The sequence below is a fragment of the Cryptotermes secundus genome, unplaced genomic scaffold (assembly GCF_002891405.2).
Source record: "Cryptotermes secundus unplaced genomic scaffold, Csec_1.0 scaffold1344, whole genome shotgun sequence".
In the NCBI taxonomy this organism is placed as follows: Eukaryota; Metazoa; Arthropoda; class Insecta; order Blattodea; family Kalotermitidae; genus Cryptotermes; species Cryptotermes secundus.
Window position 1 is genome coordinate 168,060 of NW_019735580.1, and position 20,960 is coordinate 189,019.

Below are 20,960 nucleotides of genomic sequence, written 5' to 3' on the forward strand. Positions count from 1 at the left end.
TTTTAAAAAGTGCTAATTTAAAAATCAAATCGACGCATGTAGATTAACAAAGATTTTATACAATTAGAAAGACTGGTAATTTTAAATTTTAACAAGCAGTGTAACAGCTACGTGAGTGATACACACCTGATGATGGCCATTTAGGGCCGAAACATGTAGTGTGGAGGAGGAAAAGAAGTAAAAACTACAATAAAATTTGTTGCACTTAAGACGGTATTTATCCATATATATTGTGTGAGTGTAACAGGATGCTGAAATATAATATTTTGAAGAAACATTATCTGGGCTGCTGGATTGGCCATGGTTCACTGACATCTCTCATGCAGTTGGCCACCATGTAGTCTTTAGCTTAACACAACGGACAGCCCTGTGTGGGACATTATCAAGGAACAAGTGACTGTGTACCACTTTGTAACAGTGATAAGTTGCCCAGAGTTCTGGAACAGGCATTCAACACCATTATGACACAAATGCTTTGACCCATCTCTCACAGAACACGGTGATACATCAGGCTTGTTTTGAACATGATGGTGCACAAACAGATCCACTTGATGTAACGTAGGAGAACTGTGACTTCTCAGCCATGTTCTCTGACTGTGTATATATGTTTCATTGGCCATACTGCACAACATGATGCATCACTATACAATCGGTTTTGCAAGTACTGACCTAAGTCATAGTATTACTGCAGTAACTGTAGATAAAAGTATAATAACTTACTCTTTTTTAACATTGTACATATCACAAGTTGATTAAATCAGCTTCATTTGCTTGCGTCAAAACTGCCAAACAGAAGAGAACAGCTCACTGCGTCACTTAGTACAGCATTGCTGTCAGTAGATGGTATCAAGCATAATACGAGGAGTGTTCCATATATAATGCCTCCTAATTTTTTTAATAAAAACTACAACAGATACAGAAAGCATAATAACGCAGTTAAATAGAGCAAGATTTCAGCTACTTACAGTTATTTTTCCACATAATCACCACCATTCGTTGTGCACTTTTGCCAGCAATGAGCAAGAGCCTGTATGCCACGCCCATAAAGTCTGCACCTGCATAGGCTAGCCACTTTCTTACAGCTGCAATGACAGCATCGTTGTCTGGAAAATGTTGCCCACGTAGTCCATCTTTCATAGGCCCAAAGAGATGGAAGTCTGAACGTGCTAACCCGCCCTGGGTGGATGTGGTGGGACAGTCCAGCCAAACTTTGCGATGTGCGCGGTGGTTGCCAAACTGGTATGGGCTCTAGCATTATCGTATTGCAAGTGAAAGGTTGTCTGCTTCTCTGGCCTGACTCGGGAAATGCGGGCTTTCAGCTTAGTCAGCGTCATCTTGTAGCGTTCAGAATTGACAGTCTCACCAGGCTCCAGGAAATCCAACAAAATCACACCCCACCTATCCCAAAAGACCGTGCACATCACTTTCCCTGCTGATGGATGTGTCTTGAACTTCTTTCTTGGGTAATCCAGATGTTGCCACTCCATGGACTCTCTTTTGGATTCTGGCTCATAGTAGTGACACCACGTCTCATCTCCGGTGATGATGCTGTCCAGAAACTTGTCATCTTCAGCCTCAAACTGGCACAACAGGTCCTGACAGACTTCCATTCAATGAGTCTTGTGGTCCTGTGTAAGTATCCATGGGATCCACCTGGAACAAACTTTGCGATAATCCAGCTTCCCCAACATTGTTTCCAGTGCATTACAGCTGATATAAAGCCATGCACACGGTTCCCTGGTCATTATCAGCCGATCTGTATGGATGAGGCGCTGTTCATTGTGACGAGTGGCATCTGAGCAGGGACGCCCAGGGCGTGGCTTGTCATGCAGTTCACTTTCGCCACTGTTGAAATGCACTACCCACCGCCTCACTGTGCTGACATCCACTGTATCATCTCTGTACACCTTTAGCAAGTGTCGGTGGATGTCAGTGGGTGTAATTTGTTCGGCAGTGAGAAATTCAATAACACATCTCTGTTTCATACACACTTCTATGTCAGATGCCATTTTGGTAGACTGATCCACTCTTGCTATCTGCCGCACGACAACCAAACTAACAGTACGTTGGCGGGAAGGTTCAACCTTTACTACAACACCACCAACATCCAGCTCAGACATTACATATAAGCACAAAAAAATAGGAGGCATTATATATGGAACGCCCTTCATACATGGGTGTTTAGAAGAAAGAACAGGTTATCCCACTTTTCACACCTGTGGTTATTTGAAGGTAATCTGAGGTAGTTTTGTGTGTGTGTGTGTGTGTACCCATGCATGTGCACAACCACATTTAATCTCAAGCAGCCTTGCTGTTTCTAGCACATAGGTCCAGGGTTAGGTTAAGTACTGCAATAAATTATATGTGGTACAGTCATGATTTTCGTGGACTGTGAATTTGTCGCATCATATTACAAGGTATTCACATACACTTACACAGATCCAAATCAACCCTCAAAATAGTTGTTGTTGCCAACGTTGATATAGCTGTTGAAAACATTACTGAAACATGAAGAAAGCAGTCTTCTGGGATTTGGCACTGTGTATATGTGGTGTTAACCGACGTTTTGGAGGAACTTATCGCCTCTCTGCAAGCGAAGAGACCGTGAGAACCGGTAAAAGCAGACTGTCTGATTTTACCGGTTCTCACGGTCTCTTCGCTTGCAGATTTCTTATATTTTTTCTTCTACCCTGAAGATGGAGGCGATATATTCCTCCGAAACGTCGGTTAACACCACATATACACTGTGCCAAATCCCAGAAGACTGCTTTCTTCATAGTGACCGCCATGAAAATCTCAAATCTTACATTACTGAAACATGTTGGCGGGAAATTCCCGTATGGTGTCTCTTGTGGCGTTGACGACCTCCTCGGAAAACTGAAATCCATGACCATGTAGCTGTGTTTTCAAGCAATGAAAGAGAAAGAAATCACATGATGCGTGCTCAGGTGAGTGTGGAGGGTGTGACAAAGAGGTGACTTGTTGCCTTGTCAGTTCCTCTTGGACAAGAACAGAGCAATGTGCAGGGGCGTTGTCATGTAGCAACAGCCAGTTCTTCCTGCCCAAATGTTTTGCTATGGGATTTGCAGAACTTGATGTTTGTCCATTGTTGAAACTGCTACATTTTCAATTTATGCCACTCACATTTAACTGCAGTACACAACAGAGGCCATAGTTCTGCTTACACTGTTTGCACACAACTGCCTCTTGCTGTGATGAGAGATGAACTAAAAGGGCATCATATCGTGCGTTAACCTATCCATGGCAGTGCACTGCAACGACACTTTGCGGCCAGTCCACAAGATCATTGACTGTGATAGTAGATATTTACATGCAGTGAAGAAGAACATCTTAATTGGTTTTGGTATTTACACTATGTTTCTTATAGCCCAAGTTAACATAAAATGGTACAGGATGAACAGATTCACCATCAGCCTTTCCAAAGTAGATTAGTGTAACAAGTGTGTAATTTATCATAGCTGATTTGACTGTTTTACGTTCCTTTTACTAATTAAAGACTGACTATTAGCTGGATGACCAGGGCTTGATTTCTGATCGGGGCAAGATTTTTTCTTTTTGATACTGCCTTAAGAATGACTCTTAGGCCCACCCACCCACCTATCTTCTTCACACTTTAGATTCCTTCATGGAGGCAAAACAGCCAAAATTCAAAGCTAAATGCTCATTTCTCTTTATCGCCAAGTTTGTGAATTCATGAGGATTTACCTCCACTCCTACATATATCTTTATGACTGGTACTTAAACCTTTACATTTTGACATTGCCGTGAATATTTTGTTCCATATCTCATGTTCATGATTTTCTTGAAAGTAGAACTCACTACAAGCCCATTTAGTTCTTTTAGTCAAGGTAAAGTACAATGCCTAAGTAAAGCCTACAAGCAATGTTGTATAAAGTCCTGAAAAAGTGACTCACATTGAATATTCATCTGTCTGTCTTTTATCTGTTAGTGTACTTAATAATCTTCACTCCAAATTGTATATCAGAGCTCATCAGTTGTTTTAATCTGACTTCACTGTTGAGCTCTGCTTCAGTTGTTGCACCACTTTTGAGGCAGCTATATTCCACATAATTTTGTGCTGATGTAACTGATGTCTGTGTGTACATTGTATGAGACTTTTATGTTTCACATGATATTCTTCACTCTTTGGTAGGTTTGCTTTAAAAGATATACATGTTGGAAGATCTCTTCCTGCTTAGCTGTCATCACATTAAATGTAGCATTACCTGCAGAAATCAAGGGTTATTTTTCTATATAATTGAATTTGCTCTCTCTTGTAGCTGATTCCAAAAGTAAGGTCTCCAAAGCGCTGGGTAATTTTTCGTGCGGCTGTTGGCAACCCTGTTGCATTTGTTGCTTCCCCCACTCCCCCCAATACCACCAAGCATGCGCGCACATAGCTAGGACGCTCAGTCTTGGCACGGTTGCCGTTAGAAATGGAGCTCCCGATTACTAAAACCACGAAGTGTGAGATTCGCGCAGTTATTCGGTTTTTGAACACAAAAGGGACTAAACCAATTGAAATTCATCGTCAATTGGTGGAAGTGTATGGCGAGTCGTGCATGAACGTCCGCAAGTGGTGTAGGGAGTTTGAATCTGGTCGTACTGCAATACACGACGAAAAAAGAACTGGGAGACCGTCAATTTCTGACGAGACAGTCGCGAAGATTGAGCGAGTCATGCGTCAGGATAGGCGCATCACACTCGATGATCTCTGCATTTCGGTTCCCGAGGTTTCCCGAACCACCATTTATCGGGTTTTGACAGAGAAGTTGAATTATCGGAAGGTGTGCGCAAGATGGGTCCCGCGAATGCTCACGGAAGACCACAAACGGCAGAGAGTTGACTCTTCCCGTGAATTTCTTCGCCGCTATGCTGACGAAAAGGACAACTTCTTGAATTCAATTGTCACAGGCGACGAAACCTGGGCGTACCACTTCACACCTGAGACAAAACAACAATCACGTCAGTGGCGGCATTCCTCTTCGCCTAAGCCTCGAAAATTCAAGCAAACACAGTCTGCCGGTAAAGTCATGGCAACTGTGTTTTGGGATCGAAACGGGGTATTGTTGGTTGACTTTATGGAAACTGGGACCACAATAAACGCTGAGAGATATTGTGAGACACTGAGAAAACTCAGGCGGGCGATTCAGAACCGGAGAAGAGGGATGTTGAGCAAGGGCGTAAGCATTCTCCACGATAACGCTCGCCCCCATGCTGCCCGACAAACCGTCGCTCAACTGCAACAGTTTGGATGGAACATCATCACCCATCCACCCTATAGTCCGGACTTGGCGCCCAGTGACTACCATCTCTTTCCAAAGTTGAAAGAATATTTGTCTGGAAAGCGCTTCAACAACGACGATGAGGTGAAAGCTGAGGTTCGAAGTTTCCTGAACAGCATGGAGGTGAACTGGTATGACAGGGGCATACAAAAACTGCCACTGCGCCTACAAAAATGCATCAACCGAAATGGCGATTATGTAGAGAAATGAGTACATGTTCAAGATTCAACTGATGTATCCAAAATTGAAAATAAATGTTTATTTTATATTTTCAAACATAGGAGACCTTACTTTTGGAATTCTTCTTTGTTCTTCATATTTATGTGATGACACATTCTTTTCAGGTACTTAAATTGCTAACTTTTCACATGAGAAACTAATCAAGAATTGGATATTGTGTAAGATATTCAACAAACCAGTGGAAAGTGAATTTTTCAAACATCATCTCTTCCTCCCTCCCAAAGACATGATCTCAGCAACATACCAAAACAGCTCTTCTATGTATATACACTCTTGTGTGCTTGCTGTCAGAAAATGTTGATGATTAGTTAGTATTGTTGTCTGTAATGATTATGCCACATCTTTTGTCACTGACTTCTTAGTGCAGGGTCCCAGGGCTGTCCATGTGTGTAATGGGGAGAGTGTCTCTGGGAGCTTTGTTTTTCTTGCCAGTCATCATGCTTCACACTCATCTCTCCTTGTCCTTACCATGATGCCTTAGCTCAATAGGCACATTTGAGACTAAAGTACCAAGAGACTCCTTTTTACCACATTGCTATCACCACCACCACCACCACCACCACCACTGCCACCGCCACCACATTGTTGTCATATGTCCTCATTTGTAGTAAGTGAAGAAACAGTCTGTTGCCAACATGTTTCTAATAAAAGATTGAAGTTGTCAAATGCACTATTTGCTTCTATATGTATATGTGCATTTGTGGCCGGTGGGTTATTTTGTTGCTTTGTGTGAAGGCAAGTCAAAATTAAAGGCAGCCTTATTTAAACTTAACACGTTCATTAAGAAAGCTGTTAACCAATCATGGCTCAGTCAGTATTGTGACTGTTCTATGGGCTGGAATGTGGGAGAACCAGGATTTGACTCCTGACAAGGGCAGAATTTTTCTCGTTACCACTGCATTTCTCCTATCCATTGGAAACCAGGGACTCCTTTCCTGGAAGTGAAGCAGCAGTTAAGTTGACTACCCACCTCCACTTAGTCCAGAGGTTTGAATGCTTGAAGCTGTGCCTCAACCCATACATTTTTATGGTGCATTGCTTAATTAAGCAAGGACTACTTTACTTTTTATACATTAGATATATCTGATTTTCCTATGTAATTGCTCTATTTTTAAGTACATTTGCTCAACAGTCCACAAGTTTCCAGAAGGCATTTGCATCACAATACAGATTCTTTTGGAATAAAATATATTTAGTTGGGCTTTAGGCTTATCATAACTGATGGTCATGTCATTAATGCTTGTTCTTTGGTTGTTCTGGGCATGCTGATCAATTTACTCCTTAATTTCGGCATGTGTTAGTCTCTGGCAACCCAGAACACACATCATCAACATTTGCCTGCACTTCCTTGATTTTCCACCATTTATAAACTTTCTCTCCCTCATAACATTGTTGTTATATGCAATGTTATTTTTCCATAATTTTCCCTACATTTCAGACTCTCAGACTGCAGAAATCAAATCACAGATCACTGTTCTTTGGTGTGTTCTATCACTGAAACAGTCATGTTAAACATGTTAGAGTTGCAGTATTATCATTGCTCAAGAGAGAGTGAATATCAAGTAGCTGCAAATGAAGGAAAGTTCATATTATTTATGTCCACCATGGTTTCTTAGAATTACCAATATCACTTTTGAGATATGTTAGAATTGCCTTTACTCTTTGATTTACTTTCATACACATTTACTTTGCAGACTTACGAGTCATATCACAGTTTTGTAAATTCTAGCACAAACAAAAGGGCATGGTGCTGTATTCCTGCTGAGCTTGATTTGTGGTGTGGTGTCTTGTCTTTGTGGTGTTTAGGATGCTCCTGAACCGATGGCTAATGACAATGGCTTCCCTCCAGGATCATTTCAACAGGACAGTGGATTTCAAGAAAACTTGGTCTCAAGAACAACTTCTCATATCCATGAGGTCTCTGATCATGTATCATATATCCTTAAAGATAACCATAAACACATAAAATTTATCATTTTTAAAGCATCGTATTATTTCAATGTAAATGGATCATAGGTAGATTATATTTGGTGAGTATATTATAATTTTACCTCTTTTATGGGTGCAAAGTATGGTCTTATATTCTGAGGGAAAAGCACAGATTGAGAAAGTCTGAGACTGAGGTAATTATTTAGAGCCAAGAAAGATGGAGGAACTTGCATAAAAAGGGACTTCATCATATATCATTTAGGTAATTAAATCAAGGAGGATGAGATGGACAGTATATACAATCATTAATGGGAGAGATGAGAAATGTATACAAAATTTTAATTGGAAAACTTTGAAATGAAGAGATCATTTACAAATGTATTATTACACCCAGTGCTCAGCCAACATGGCAGATATATTCTTGCAAATATAATTTAAAATGAAATATTATAACTAGGGCCCAGATCTTTATGCGCTAGAAACACTTAAAATATGCACTAAAACACTTAAAATATGCGCTAAAGAGTGGGAAAATATGCACCAGAATAAAACAATATGCACTTAAGAAACAGGTCACTTTATTCAGACTAATCTATTTACACATATCATTCACTGCAGAAAGTAGCGTCACAATAGGCAACTAGAAGTCTTTCAGTGTTTTCTGGAGACAAACTATATCTGTTGTCCATCAAAATGAGTTTATAGGCTGAGAATGATCTTTCTACATCAACTGACGTATTGGACAGTATTTATACACTGGCGCCGAAGGTTCGGAACATTCATCTGGCAAAGATACCCTAATTCCACTCAAGTACTGACTAACTGACTGGGTTCGAATTCAACACCATTTCTAATTTGCATTTAATTTTGTCTCCTATTTTGCCTGGAGCGGAATTCAGTGAACAAGTTGCCTTCTGAACGAGTTCAAGTGAGTCGTGAAGGAGTTCACCACAAGATTCTAAGCTTTCAGTGGCTTTTGAAACTCTAGAAAAATGTGCATGGATAAAATTCACATCTTGAGAAACAGTATCACATCCAAACAACACTTTTGCTTCACAAACACATGCATACTCATCTTCAAGTTTCGTAACCACTTCTTTTACCCGATTGAAATTCTCCTGATAAAATGAAACTGCAGATAACCATGTCCCCCACCTAGTTAGGACAGGTTCAGGTGGCAGAGGAACCTGAGGTAGGCAATCTTTGTAGAACTGGACATGAGCTGGTGCTTTCAGAAACAGTTTTTTTCCCACTTGCAATTAAAGCGTTAACAGCTGGAAACTGTGTGCGTATTTTTTCTGCAATACGGTGTAACCCGTGCACTAAACAGGTTATGTGTATAAGATTTGGATAAAATACTTGTGAGGCCTTTGCTGCTTTCAACATATAGGAAGCTCCATCTGTAAGTAATACAAGCACCTTACAACAATTATACTCAATTTCAGATGGTCATAGTAGTTGCAGAGAATCGTTTACAAATCTTGCTATTGTACTATGGTTGGTTTTCTCTAGTACTTTGCAAACAAGAAGATGAGGTTTGCTGGGTCCATCTGGATGTAGCTTACCAACTACAAAATTTGCTATGTATCGCCACATTAATCGGTTGTCTCATCCACCGATATCCAGACACAGTTCCCTCAGATGTCAGAACGGATTGATCCCAGAGTAGAGTTGATTCATCTGGTATTTTTTGAAGTACACAATATTTCTCCAGAAATGATCACAGAACTGGATTGCTTAATTTATTCCATGGAATGTTGCTGCATACTAAAGCCTTACAAAGATCGGCTGAAAATGTATTAACAGAGGATTTGGGTTTGACCTGTGTAAGAAGTTGTTGTTGTGGTGTGCTGTTCTTATTCCCCTTCTTTTTCGTAATATTTTCAGTCGTTTTTGAGTGTTGTTCAAGTTGAAATTTCTTTTCACATTTTACTTCCTTTGCGCACACTTGACATTACACACGACGACACCGTCTGTTGAATAGTCACTATTACCCGACACCCACCGATTTTTTAAATATCTACTGCTGCACTCTTCTTTAGGCATTTTTGGTACATGAACATTTTTTTGATGCAGACTATTAAAGAAAAGAATAACACATTAACTGAAGAGACTTCTCTCAAGACCAACCCTCTGATGCTGCTGTCTGCTGTGGTGGTCAAAGCAATGCAGGAAAATCCCACCCTCTCCCTTTCGAAATAGCCAAGCTACCTGCTTGTAATGTAAGTGGTAAAAGTGCCGTTACTCAGAGAGTTGAGAATAGCAACTGGCAAGGGATGTCCAAAACACAGGAAAACCCGATTTTGTTAGAGAATATTAAAAATTATCATCTTACCTTTAGAATATGCAATAATGAAAAAAAAACCCTCAAAATATGCATTTTTAAAAAATCCGGGCCCTGATTATAACATAATGGAGAAGTTATGGAAAAAATTTTGTTACACCAAATCCAGTTGTGTTAAACCAAAATACCAGCTGTGTTACTTGAAAACTATTCCAACTTTAAGAACTGTGTTAAACTAAATCCATGTTTGTAGGGCACAAGTTAGTCTGGGACTAGGTGTGCAGTAGATCTTAGAGAAATGGGACATGGAAATATAAAGAGGATACAGCTGATTCAGCATAGTGATCAATGCAGTAATGACCAATAGCAGCAGTGAATTTCTTGATTAGCCAGCACACACCAGTATGTATACCAGCAAGAAGTTGATGTGTACTGGCAAATTTGTTAAAATACTAAGTTTGATATATGTCAGTGCATTATGCATTTTGACCCTGAAGCTAGAACTGGCAGGGGAGTACAGGCAAACATGTTTTTAGAAGAAAAAAAAATGCAAAAAAACTGCAGATGAAAGGTGCAAATTTGCAAAGATCCCTTGAATCTTTCGATTTTTGCATACAGGACATATGAAAGACAAACCGTGAGTTTACTCAGTATGTTGTCTCTACATAATACAGTTGATTATGCACACTGAAACTGTTAAGTGGCAGAGTTTGAAGTTAGTGATTTTCTAGCTTGCCCCAAGCACATGGAGGCATTCTGAATTTATATTAGTATGATTTTTGCAGTGAGTCCTTTTATCTTTTAAAAATAAAATTACAGTTCTTTTCTGTTAACACTAGTATAAAATTTAAGTATTACTTAAAAATATATTTATACTTGTATTTTAATGTGATATGGCTAATTTAGGTTCAATTTGTTTCATTTTTCAATAGCCACCAGAGAAAGTGCATGATGATGGATTGGTATTTCCATGGAAGCATCGAGAAATTCTCACATTTGACATTCCAGTCCATGATACTGAAAAGGCTGGTCTTGGTTAGTAAAATTGTTTACATTTATTGCAAATGTTATCAGGTATGCATAATGAGAACTGGGGTTGTGTTTTTAAAATTATGTATGTCCTTTTGTTACAGGAGTGAGTGTCAAAGGTAAAACATCTGCAAGTCATGGTGTGAATCATAGTAATGAAAGCAGTGGTTCATCATCGGTAGACTTAGGGATCTTCGTGAAGAGTGTCCTGCATGGAGGTGCAGCCTCAAGAGATGGTCGTCTTCAAACAAATGACCAACTTCTCAATGTGAATGGCATTTCACTTCTTGCACAGTCCAACTCTGATGCCATGGAAACATTAAGGTGTTTGACCTAGTATTTTATTATTTGTCACTCATTTGTATCAGCTGTATGTTGATCTTTTATATGTGAAGTGAATGCCTGAAGGGATCATCTCATTCTATCTTGGGTAACAGTAAGATGACAAATGCAATAAATTGAAGGACTAGTAAGGGTTTCATGTTATTTGTATTATATGGAAGACTTACACAAGTTTGAAAGCATATTGTGGCATATTTGCACCATGCAAGAATTGTTGGGCCACAGAAATCTGTAAACATGGCAATTATGCAACAATAAGGAAAGCGGTGTTTTCCCCGTGCTGTTCTGTGCCGTGCCGTGCCGTGCCGTGCCATTCCGAGCTGCACCGCACTCGTTGTTAGGCAGTGCTGCGGTAAGAACATCTTGGCAGCATCTAATTGACACATTGCTGAGCAATGCCTCTGTAAACACGACAATTACATAACAATAGAGCAAGCTGTTTCTCACATGTCCGTTCAAGGGTTTGTAGGAGAGACTGAAATTCCTAAGAAGTTAGTTCTGAGTCAGTTCTTGGTGTGAGACAGTAGCAAGAGTTTCGTAGTGGAAGAAGACCTGAACATGTGATTTGAAGGTTTTATGAGTGTGATAGTCAGTGATAGTGAGTGATAGCTGAGAAGTCAGCCAGTGAAGACTTATTGTGTGAACTGAAGGCTTTATTTTAAGATTTCACAGATTCTTATGAAGAGATTGTGCATTGTGTCAAACAGCAATAGTGTGATAATTAATTGTAGTTACGACCTGTAAGTGATTAATAAATCCATTTACCAATCTGAACTCCAACTCTAATCATCCAGACATGTGACATTATGAATCCTTTTGTGATTCTGTACAGCTGTTTACATTAAATATTTTAATTTTATTCATAAAAATTTCCTTTATAACATTCACAAGTCCTCAATTAATTCTTAATGTTGATGTTAATACTGTCATATCTTTTACACAAATTAACTGTCCTACATTTTAGCCATAGTATGATGTATTTCAGGAGAGCCATGCTACACACAGAAGGGCCCATACCTGGTGTGATATCCTTAACAATAGCCAGAAGAGTTTTATCCCCTGGACCTCACAGCCTCAGCAATGGCCACCAACATTCTCAGTCAGGTCGAGATTCTGTATCCAGCCTACTGACAAGTTCCTCAGGTAAAACACTGATCATATGTCTGGTGTTTAAACCATGTTACATGATATAAGTATGAAACTCCCGAGACTAATTAGCAGATAGTTGAGTCCTTCAAATTTAATCTTATTTAACGAAACAACTGAAGTTTATGAACTAGATGACCTTGTTGTTACAGGGACAGAGACTTTTGCTTGCAGTGGAGGTAATAAGTCAGAAAATGAAGCCTACACCCCAGACAACTCAGGTACAAGTGAAAATTCTGATAATACAGTGATCTTTTTACCCTATAAGGATGAAACTGATCATTCCAGAGAAAGCAGCCACCTTAGTGCCAAATCTCCTGATAAGAGTGCTGGTAAGTTTTACATTGCAGTATATTCCTGACTACCTCTGTACTACATTTCTCTTTTTAACTTTTGTGTTACGTTTAATGGAGATTTGTAAAACTGAATGTTGTCAAATATACAGGTTATTGTCACACAAACTTTCATCTCTGTTATACTGCTTCTGTCGTATGTTTCTGCCAGTCTGTTTTATGTTGCCTGTTACATTCTGTGATTTTCTTTTTTATGGTGCACAACATATTAGAGAAGGTGGAAACTGCAACCCTTCTCCCCTCACCCACAGACACTGTGGTGCTGCTATAATTGTCCATTGAAACCCATTTTAAGATTAGCTGGCTTAAGATGTTTCCTTACTTGAAATGTTAAAATAATTTGGCCAGACTTAGCTCCCTGTGTTTTTGCCTTGTTTCCCAAATTGAAAATGAAACTGAAGGGATGACGTTTTGAAATAGTGTCTGACAGCCAAGGGGAATCGCAAGTGGTACTTGACAGCATTAAGGAAAATGACATCAACGGTACTTTTGAAACATAGAAAAAATGATGGGATTGCTGTATACGTTCCCAAGGAGATGGCAGCCAAAATTAAATAAGTTGAGCCAGCATTTCTTTTTTACCCAATTCAGGAACATTCAAATAGCATCTCATACTATTAAAACCCAAATATGTTTGGGTGATAAATGACCAGTTTTGGAGGGGGGATCCCAGATATTAAAGAAAACTTTACAGTTTGTGTGTTTGGATAAAAGATTTAAAGTGTCAAAATTATAAAATATTTATGACAAGTTAAAATTATTTTTAAATCAAAGTTTACGTGAAGCATAGTTAAATGCGTCTTTCTTCATATTTGATGCATCATATTGATACTGTATTGTATACTGCTGCCTCATGCTCATTTTCTTCTTTGTTGTGTCAGTATGGTGATAATGTACAGCATCATTGTATGCTTCTTGAGAGGTGAGCTGTCAGTGCACAGTACAAATATTTGTGAAGAACTAATGATTACTGGTGTGTTTGAACATGTTTGGTTTCATTATAAAAATTGATGCTTTCATATGGTATCAAAAGAGATGTCATAATAGTCAATATTAAACTATTAAAGTTTATGCATGAAGGCATATGAAAGACTTAATTGTTGGACATAGCTGCCTTCCAGATATCTGATATTTATATCATGGCTGTACTTCCTCATTTCTAAGGGGCGTAATGACCAACCCTAAAACTGGAAATCGTTTTTCTTACCATTCAAGTGATTGCACCATGTGTTCAACCCAGACTGTTTAGTTGGAAAAATAAATAAATAAATAAAATAGCATTTTTTTTATTATATTAAAAGAAATACACACACATACGTATTATTATAACACAGAATTTATGGGCTAGCCTACCAAGTAATAAACGCTGATAGTGATGTTATCATCCAGCTGTGCCAAGCATAAAGCCAGAGGTTGGATGCAGTAGACCACCAGCATATGTAAAGATCACATACAGGGGATGGACAAAAATATGGAAACACCCAACAAAAACACATTATCGTGACTAATATGGTGTAGGACAACCTCAGGCTTGCAGAACTGCTTGCAGTCTCCTTGGAATGGATAAATAGAGGTCCTGTATGATTTGCAAGGGAGTCTTGTACCATTCTTCCTGCCAAACATTGGCAAGTTCTGTTAACGATGATGGAGGTGGATAGCGCACACGCAGATTGCTCTCCAAAACAGACCACAAAGGCTCAATAATATTGATATCTGGCAATTGTGGGGGCCATGGCAGATGTGTCACTTCATCTTAGTGCTCAGAAAACCAGTCCTGGACGATGTGAGCTATGTGAACACAGGCATTGTTGGCTTGGTAAATGGCATCACCATTGGGGAACAAAGTTTGCACCATGGGATGGACCTGGTCACCCAAAATGGTCACATAGTCGTTGGCAGTGACGTGACCTTGCAGAGTAATAGTGGGTCAGACAGAATACCATGATATGTCTGCCCGTACCATGATCAAACCCCAGCCATGTTTCACTCTTGGCAGCAAACAATCTGGATTGTAAGCTTGAGATGGCATTCTGCAGACGTAAGCTCTGCCAGAAGTCAGAAACAGTGTGAAGGTGGACTCATCTGACCAAATGACCATCTTCCATTGCTCCATATTCCAGGTTTTATGACTTCGGCACCACACTCTCCTCTTAGTGGCATTTTGATCACTGATGAGCGGCTTTGGAATTGCAGCTCGTCCAGAAATACCTTGCTTGTGGAGTTCCCTTCATACTGTTTTAGTGCTGACAGGGTTTGTGAGTGTGACATTCAGTTCAGCAGCCACTTTTGCAGCTGTAGTCTTCTTATTTTTCGTCACAATCCTACACAATGTTTGTGTGTCTCGATCACTCAACACACCTTTCCGTCCACACTGGTGTTTATCGGATGCAGTTTTTTCAGTCCTGTATGCGGTCATAATCTTGAATACTGCACGTGGCGAAACACCAAAAACCTCGGCTACCTTGGTTACAGAAGCACCCGCCATACGGGCCCCAACAATTTGCCCACGTTCAAATTCTGTTAGCTCTGACATGATGCACTAAAAAAACTGCACAGAACACTGTGTTGACAACAAATGAAGCTTGCAACATATTTCGGAGGTTGTACAGGTAGTGATATTGGGCAGATAAGACAGCGTCACCTACAAACGTCGCTAAAATAAACACTTCATTTCAGGCATGCATTTCACAAGGTGTTTCCATATTTTTGTCCATCCCCTGTATAAGTAAAGCAAATGCTGTCAAGTTCTATAATGAATACATATGTGGATGTAAAATACCAGTAAATTATCAGATGCAATTTCTTCCCTTTATTTTTTCTTTTAAGTTGGTTATATAATGACACAGTAATTTTCAAGACTGTATAATGGTGGCCAATTTATTCTGTTTTGCAGATAATACAGAGAGTGTTTCATCAAGAAATCCTGTTATTGATCGTCTGACAGGGCAGGTAACAAACCAGAACCTAAACCCTATGAGAAATGAAAGCTACTACCGAGCAACTCATGAAACATGGAACACTACAATGCTGCTCAGTGGTGGGGCAGCTGACAACCTGACCAGCCCGACAGTGAATCTGCCATCAGGGGAAATGATACTGATTGAAGAAGAGTACACACCACATAACTTACCTGCAGCCTCTCAGGCCCACCGGTAGGACCCTTCGTCCCTTGTTTGCTGTGGTTAAATTACATTTACATATTTGGGAACAGTGATAACAGATCAAAACCTGATTCAGGAGGAAATTAAGAGGCAATTGAACTCGGGTAATGCTACCATTCAGTCCAAAACTTTTTGTCTTCTCGTCTGTTGTCCAAAAACATCAAAATTAGAAAATACAAAACTATAATTTTGCCTGTGGTTCTGTATGGGTGTGAAACTTGGTCTCTCACATTAAGGGAGGAGCATAGACTGTGAGGGTGTTTGAGAACAGGGTGTTGAGGAGAATAATTGGACCAAAGAGAGATGAAGTGACAGTAGGTTGGAGAAAACTGCATAATGAGGAGCTTCATAACTTGTACTCTTCTCCAAGTATAATTAGAATGATCAAGTCAACGAGGATGAGGTGGGCAGGTCATGTAGCACGAATGGGGGAGACGAGGAATGCATATAGGATATTGGTGGGAAAGCCAGAAGGAATGAGACTGCGGGGAAGACCAAGGCATAGGTGGGTGGACAATATTAGAATTGATCTTAGAGAGATAGGATGAAATGGTATGGATTGGATAGATCTGGCTCAGGATAGGGACCAGTGGAGGGCTCTCGTGAACACGGTTATGAACCTTTGGGTTCCATAAAATGTTGGGAAATTCTTGAGTAGCTGCAGAATTGGCGGCTCCTCAAGAAGGGCTGCGCTCCATGAGAAAGTAAGTAAAGTAATTAAGATTACATTTACAGGTTCAGAACATCCATTGTATGCTGCTGTCAGTGGCGTGCGATACTATTTTAGGTAAGGGAAGCAGTGGTACCTAATAATCAAACTGATAGCAATCAACTCACCAAAATTTACGTCACTTATTGAATCAATAAGGTATTTTTGTATTCTGTTCGATAAACCTGTAACTACCGTACTGTTCTCAAGGTGAACATTGAGTTTATGACCATATTTCCTCAACAAGTGAACTAATTCCACATAATTACCTCGGTCAATAGAATCCATGCTTTCGTCATGACCATGAAGGCCAAGTTGCCACTTTCCTAAATGGCAGATGATATCAATCAAGCGTTTCATTATTTCTCTATGTAGTATTGACAGGCGCTTTTGATTGTCAAGTTGACAGTCAATTCGAGATTTCCTGAACATAACAAGTTGCATTGTTGAAATAATGTGAGTCTGAGAGTTCTCATGTCGTTTCAATGCTTTATGAAGTTTGTTGGTATCACCAAACCCAGTCTTGTTCCATACATTTTTTCAATGAGAAACAATAGGCATGGCCAACAAAACAATTTTCCTATATTACGGCAACCAGATAGCCACTCTGTTTTAGAATACTATTCCAATTTAAATTTGGTTTGTGCTTTAAGTTCTGGCACCTCTCATGTCAGTCGTCCTCTTTCTGTAATTATTTTCTTTTCAGAAAAGTCCCTGCTACTAAACCTCCATTTTAAAATGCTTTCGATTGCACAGTCACAGTCGTGTTGTCTGCCAGCATTCATTTTAGCTGTGGCCTGTCTAATCACGTCCCTGCCTGTGTACTGCAGTAAGAGATTTGCTTCCCTTAAACGCAGATAGCTTCTTTCTGATGCGTCAAAATACGATCACAAATACAATCTTACGCCATCTAAATATACACTTACAATGTTTTAATGAAACTTAAGGTTACCTATAACACCCAACAAGACTGAAATCACACATAAACAGTTAATTTTCTCATAACCATTGAAAGAACACAGGCCTTCGCTTCCGTATCACAGGCATTAGCCAGCAAACAGAAAGTTGCTTCCTTGCCACTTCGTGTGCAATGAACTTTAACGGAGAATAACGAAGGAAACTTTGTCCATCCCACCAAGCAAGGGAAGGGAGAAGGAGGAGGCATGTGGCCTTGAGCAGGAAAGCCTGCTATATGACAATATGCAAATCCTTATTATTCAGATTGAATTATTTATATATGACTTCTTTTCTCTTCGTTTCTTAACTATGGAAGCAATGCTTCCCTTGCTTCCATGCACGGCACGCCACTGGCCGCTGTCTACTTATTTAGTTGAAATAAAGTATATTTTTATCATCCTGTTGCATTGAGGCATTATCCTTGTTATTAAAGCACCCATCAGTAATGCAACAATATTTTTTTTAAATATAAAAGACATCTAAAATATGTTTCTCACTAAAAGTGTCAGTTTAATACTTGACAATGTTGTTAAATCATAAAATATCATTAAGACACTAAAAGTGTAACTTATAAACTAAAAGTGGCCATCAAATTACTGAAATTTCTCTAGTTTTACATATGTTTCTTCTCACTTTACTACATGTTTCGGCCACACATGAGCCATTATCAGACAATTTTCCTTTTGTTTTTCAAGGAGACCACTGCACTGTTCACTTGTCTATTGTCATTATTGCTTTTATGTCATGACAAGAACACTGTCGTACTCTTTTGTGGCCATCATACTGCAGTGTATAATGTATATTAGCAAACACTGATGATAGACAAGTGAACAGTGCAATGGTCTCCCCGAAAATCAAAAGGAAAAGTGCCTGATGATGGCCCATGTGTGGCTGAAACATGTGAAGTGAGAAAAACCATACATAAAACTAGAGACATTTTAGTAATTTTATGTTTACTTTTAGTGTCTTATGGACATTTTATGATTTTAACAACATTGTAAAGTATTAAAGTGTCACTTTTAGTGAGAAATATATTTTAGAAGTCTTCTATTTTAAAAGAATATCGTTGCATTATTGATGGGTGTGTGGGATTTGTCGATACTCCAATAGACAACCACTTCGGAAAGTTTGTGGGCCCTGAAAAGGGCCGTTTGTTCCACCGCGGTAGTTAGAGTTTTACTGCCATTGACTGGTGTGTCTGGCTAGTGAAGTAGGGCTGCGTGTGCCGGTAGAAGTAATGTCGGCTACGGAGTGTTGGCTAATGTTGCGGCAGTTGCTGGATGTTGCCTGGTCGCAGTGCGGCAGTTGCCGGATGTTGCCTGGTCGCAGTGCGGCAGTTGCCGGAAGTTGCCTGGTCGCAGAGCGTGGTTGCTGGAAGATGTCTGGTCGTGGAGCGCGGTCGCTGGAAGATGTCTGGTCACGGAGTGCAGTCGCTGGAGTGGCAGCAGCTGCTCCAGTTGCCCTGTGTGTTGGGCATGACCACCAGAGAGCCGAGGCAGCCGTCCCTGATGCAGTGAAGAGCCGATGACTCTGAAAACCGATCGCTCTGGACTAGGTGTGATGGCTGACTGGCTGATGTGGTCACCGATGATTGCAAGCTTTGGGCTCCACCTTTTATACCATGCTTGATGGAGGAGCGAAACTTGCAGTTGCGATTGTGAGCGCTGATTGGGTAGCGCGTGTAATGATCTGAATGTGGGCTAGACAGCGAGTGCTGTATAAATGCGAGTGTTGGAAGCAATGTGATTAGTTAGCACGCGTGATGGTGAAAAGTGAGCCGGACAGCGAGCGCTGTATAAATATGAGAGCTGACAGCAATGTGCCATGGACTTAGAAATTAGTGTTGACTGTTGATCAGCAAAACAGCATGATAATATGTGGGATGTTCCCACAGGTAGTTTAATAATAAGGAAATACAGTAGAGTATAAAGGTTTATGGTAATGGCGTATGACATTCAGAATTACTGGGATTTTGGATTTCGTCCATCATCTGATATTCTAAAAATTATAGAACACAACGTTTCGGATCTTTTTCCATCCTTGGGAGAAGGGAACACAACCACTCTGTTGGGTCCCAGTCACAGGACAGTCCATGTCACTATACCTATAGCTATATAAATACCTGAGACTGGGCCATGTCAAAAGGAGATAACAGGAAAATGTGCAATGAAAACTCTTTATTACAATATTTATTGCATATTGGTAACTGGATTTATTGGACTGTTGAACACCTTATAACTACACTTTACAATTCACTGTTATACAAAGACTAGTGTTCTCAGTCATGGTCTTCTCTGTACTGCTTGATAATGTCTTGCAACAGTGGATGTTCCTTCAATCCCAGGCTCACGTCCTATCAGGCTGGTGGACATCACACACCAACCTCCTACCGTTATGTCAAGACTGTCTTGTAATGGCAGCTAGTCTTCATTGTATCGCCTTGGTATCTGTGCACAGCACACAGAAAACAGTGTTGTTCTTTTGCATGTGCAGTCATTGTTACACTGATGTTGTTTACTATGCCATAACCTAGTAATGTCTCTTCAGTTATAATGTCACATTGCTTCCTCCTCAAGGATGTTTGTCCTGAGTAGGCTACAGACCTACTGCAATTTATTCGTTTCAAGTCGGTGTGAATAAAACTTCTTAGAGTGGCTGGTGCTTCTACATCTCTGGCCCTAAAGCCGCTAGTGGTCTCTTCACTTGGGTGGTGGCTGACTCCTCTGCAATGCCTTAACACCCATTTTCTTAATCCTGACAGAAGCCCTTGCTGCTAGCTTGACAAACTACAGTACTATGGTCTATCTCAGGGCCTCATTGACATTTCCCTTATGCCATTGTTACATTTCATCTGTGACTGATGACTCTTCTCAAATGTCCATTCTTCAGGGCTTCTGCATACAACAGTGTCCTTGATCTGCATTTTCAGTGGGTACCAACATCCAACAGCTGGTTGCTGGTCCCCAGATTGGTCCTTTGGTTCTCCGATAGTCTCCACTTCCATCTCTTCTACACGTGCTTCCATCTTGGTTTCTGCTTTTTTCTGATTTGCATCAGTCTTTTCTAGGCAGGCCACTGTCGTCTCTAGACAGACATGCTTCAGGGCTTCCATCCTTTCTTGACTTGGCGTTCACTGTGGTCATCAGCTCCTTGTGGTTATCATCTGTCTTGGCTTGGCAGGCATGCATCCAGGAGATGAGAGCATCTATTCTTGATTTAATTCTTTTTACTGGCTTTTATCTTTTCTTGATTGGTCCACATATTTTCTCAAAGGACATCAACCTTCTCAATTTTGACTTCTGTCTTGACTTCCATCCTTGCAAGATTTCATGTGTTAGGTGGAGACATTGTGGTTGATTGTGAAGACTTGAGAGATTGAGTAGTAGTGACATTGAGTGTTAACAAGTATACAAGACTGGTATCATATAATGTAACATACATTTCCCAGTACAAGTCAGTCTGGTAAAGTTGTCCCTGTGCTTAACTAATTAAGCACTATGCCAT

The 20,960-nt window shown here is 40.0% G+C and overlaps 1 protein-coding gene across 6 annotated transcripts in view; it reads left to right on the top strand.

Moving 5' to 3' along the window:
* The window catches only part of LOC111869695 (partitioning defective 3 homolog), a 203,256-nt gene that overhangs the window by 126,209 nt on the left and 56,087 nt on the right, over window positions 1-20,960 (top strand). For 5 of the 6 annotated variants that reach the window (XM_033753529.1, XM_033753528.1, XM_033753531.1 and 2 more), the window contains exons 10-15: window positions 7,353-7,463; window positions 10,692-10,794; window positions 10,893-11,112; window positions 12,116-12,273; window positions 12,429-12,608; window positions 15,523-15,781. In XM_033753529.1, coding sequence (XP_033609420.1) covers window positions 7,353-7,463; window positions 10,692-10,794; window positions 10,893-11,112; window positions 12,116-12,273; window positions 12,429-12,608; window positions 15,523-15,781 — 1,031 coding nt within the window. The remainder of the gene's footprint in view (window positions 1-7,352; window positions 7,464-10,691; window positions 10,795-10,892; window positions 11,113-12,115; window positions 12,274-12,428; window positions 12,609-15,522; window positions 15,782-20,960) is intronic. The other variant, XM_033753532.1, reaches the window with a different exon arrangement.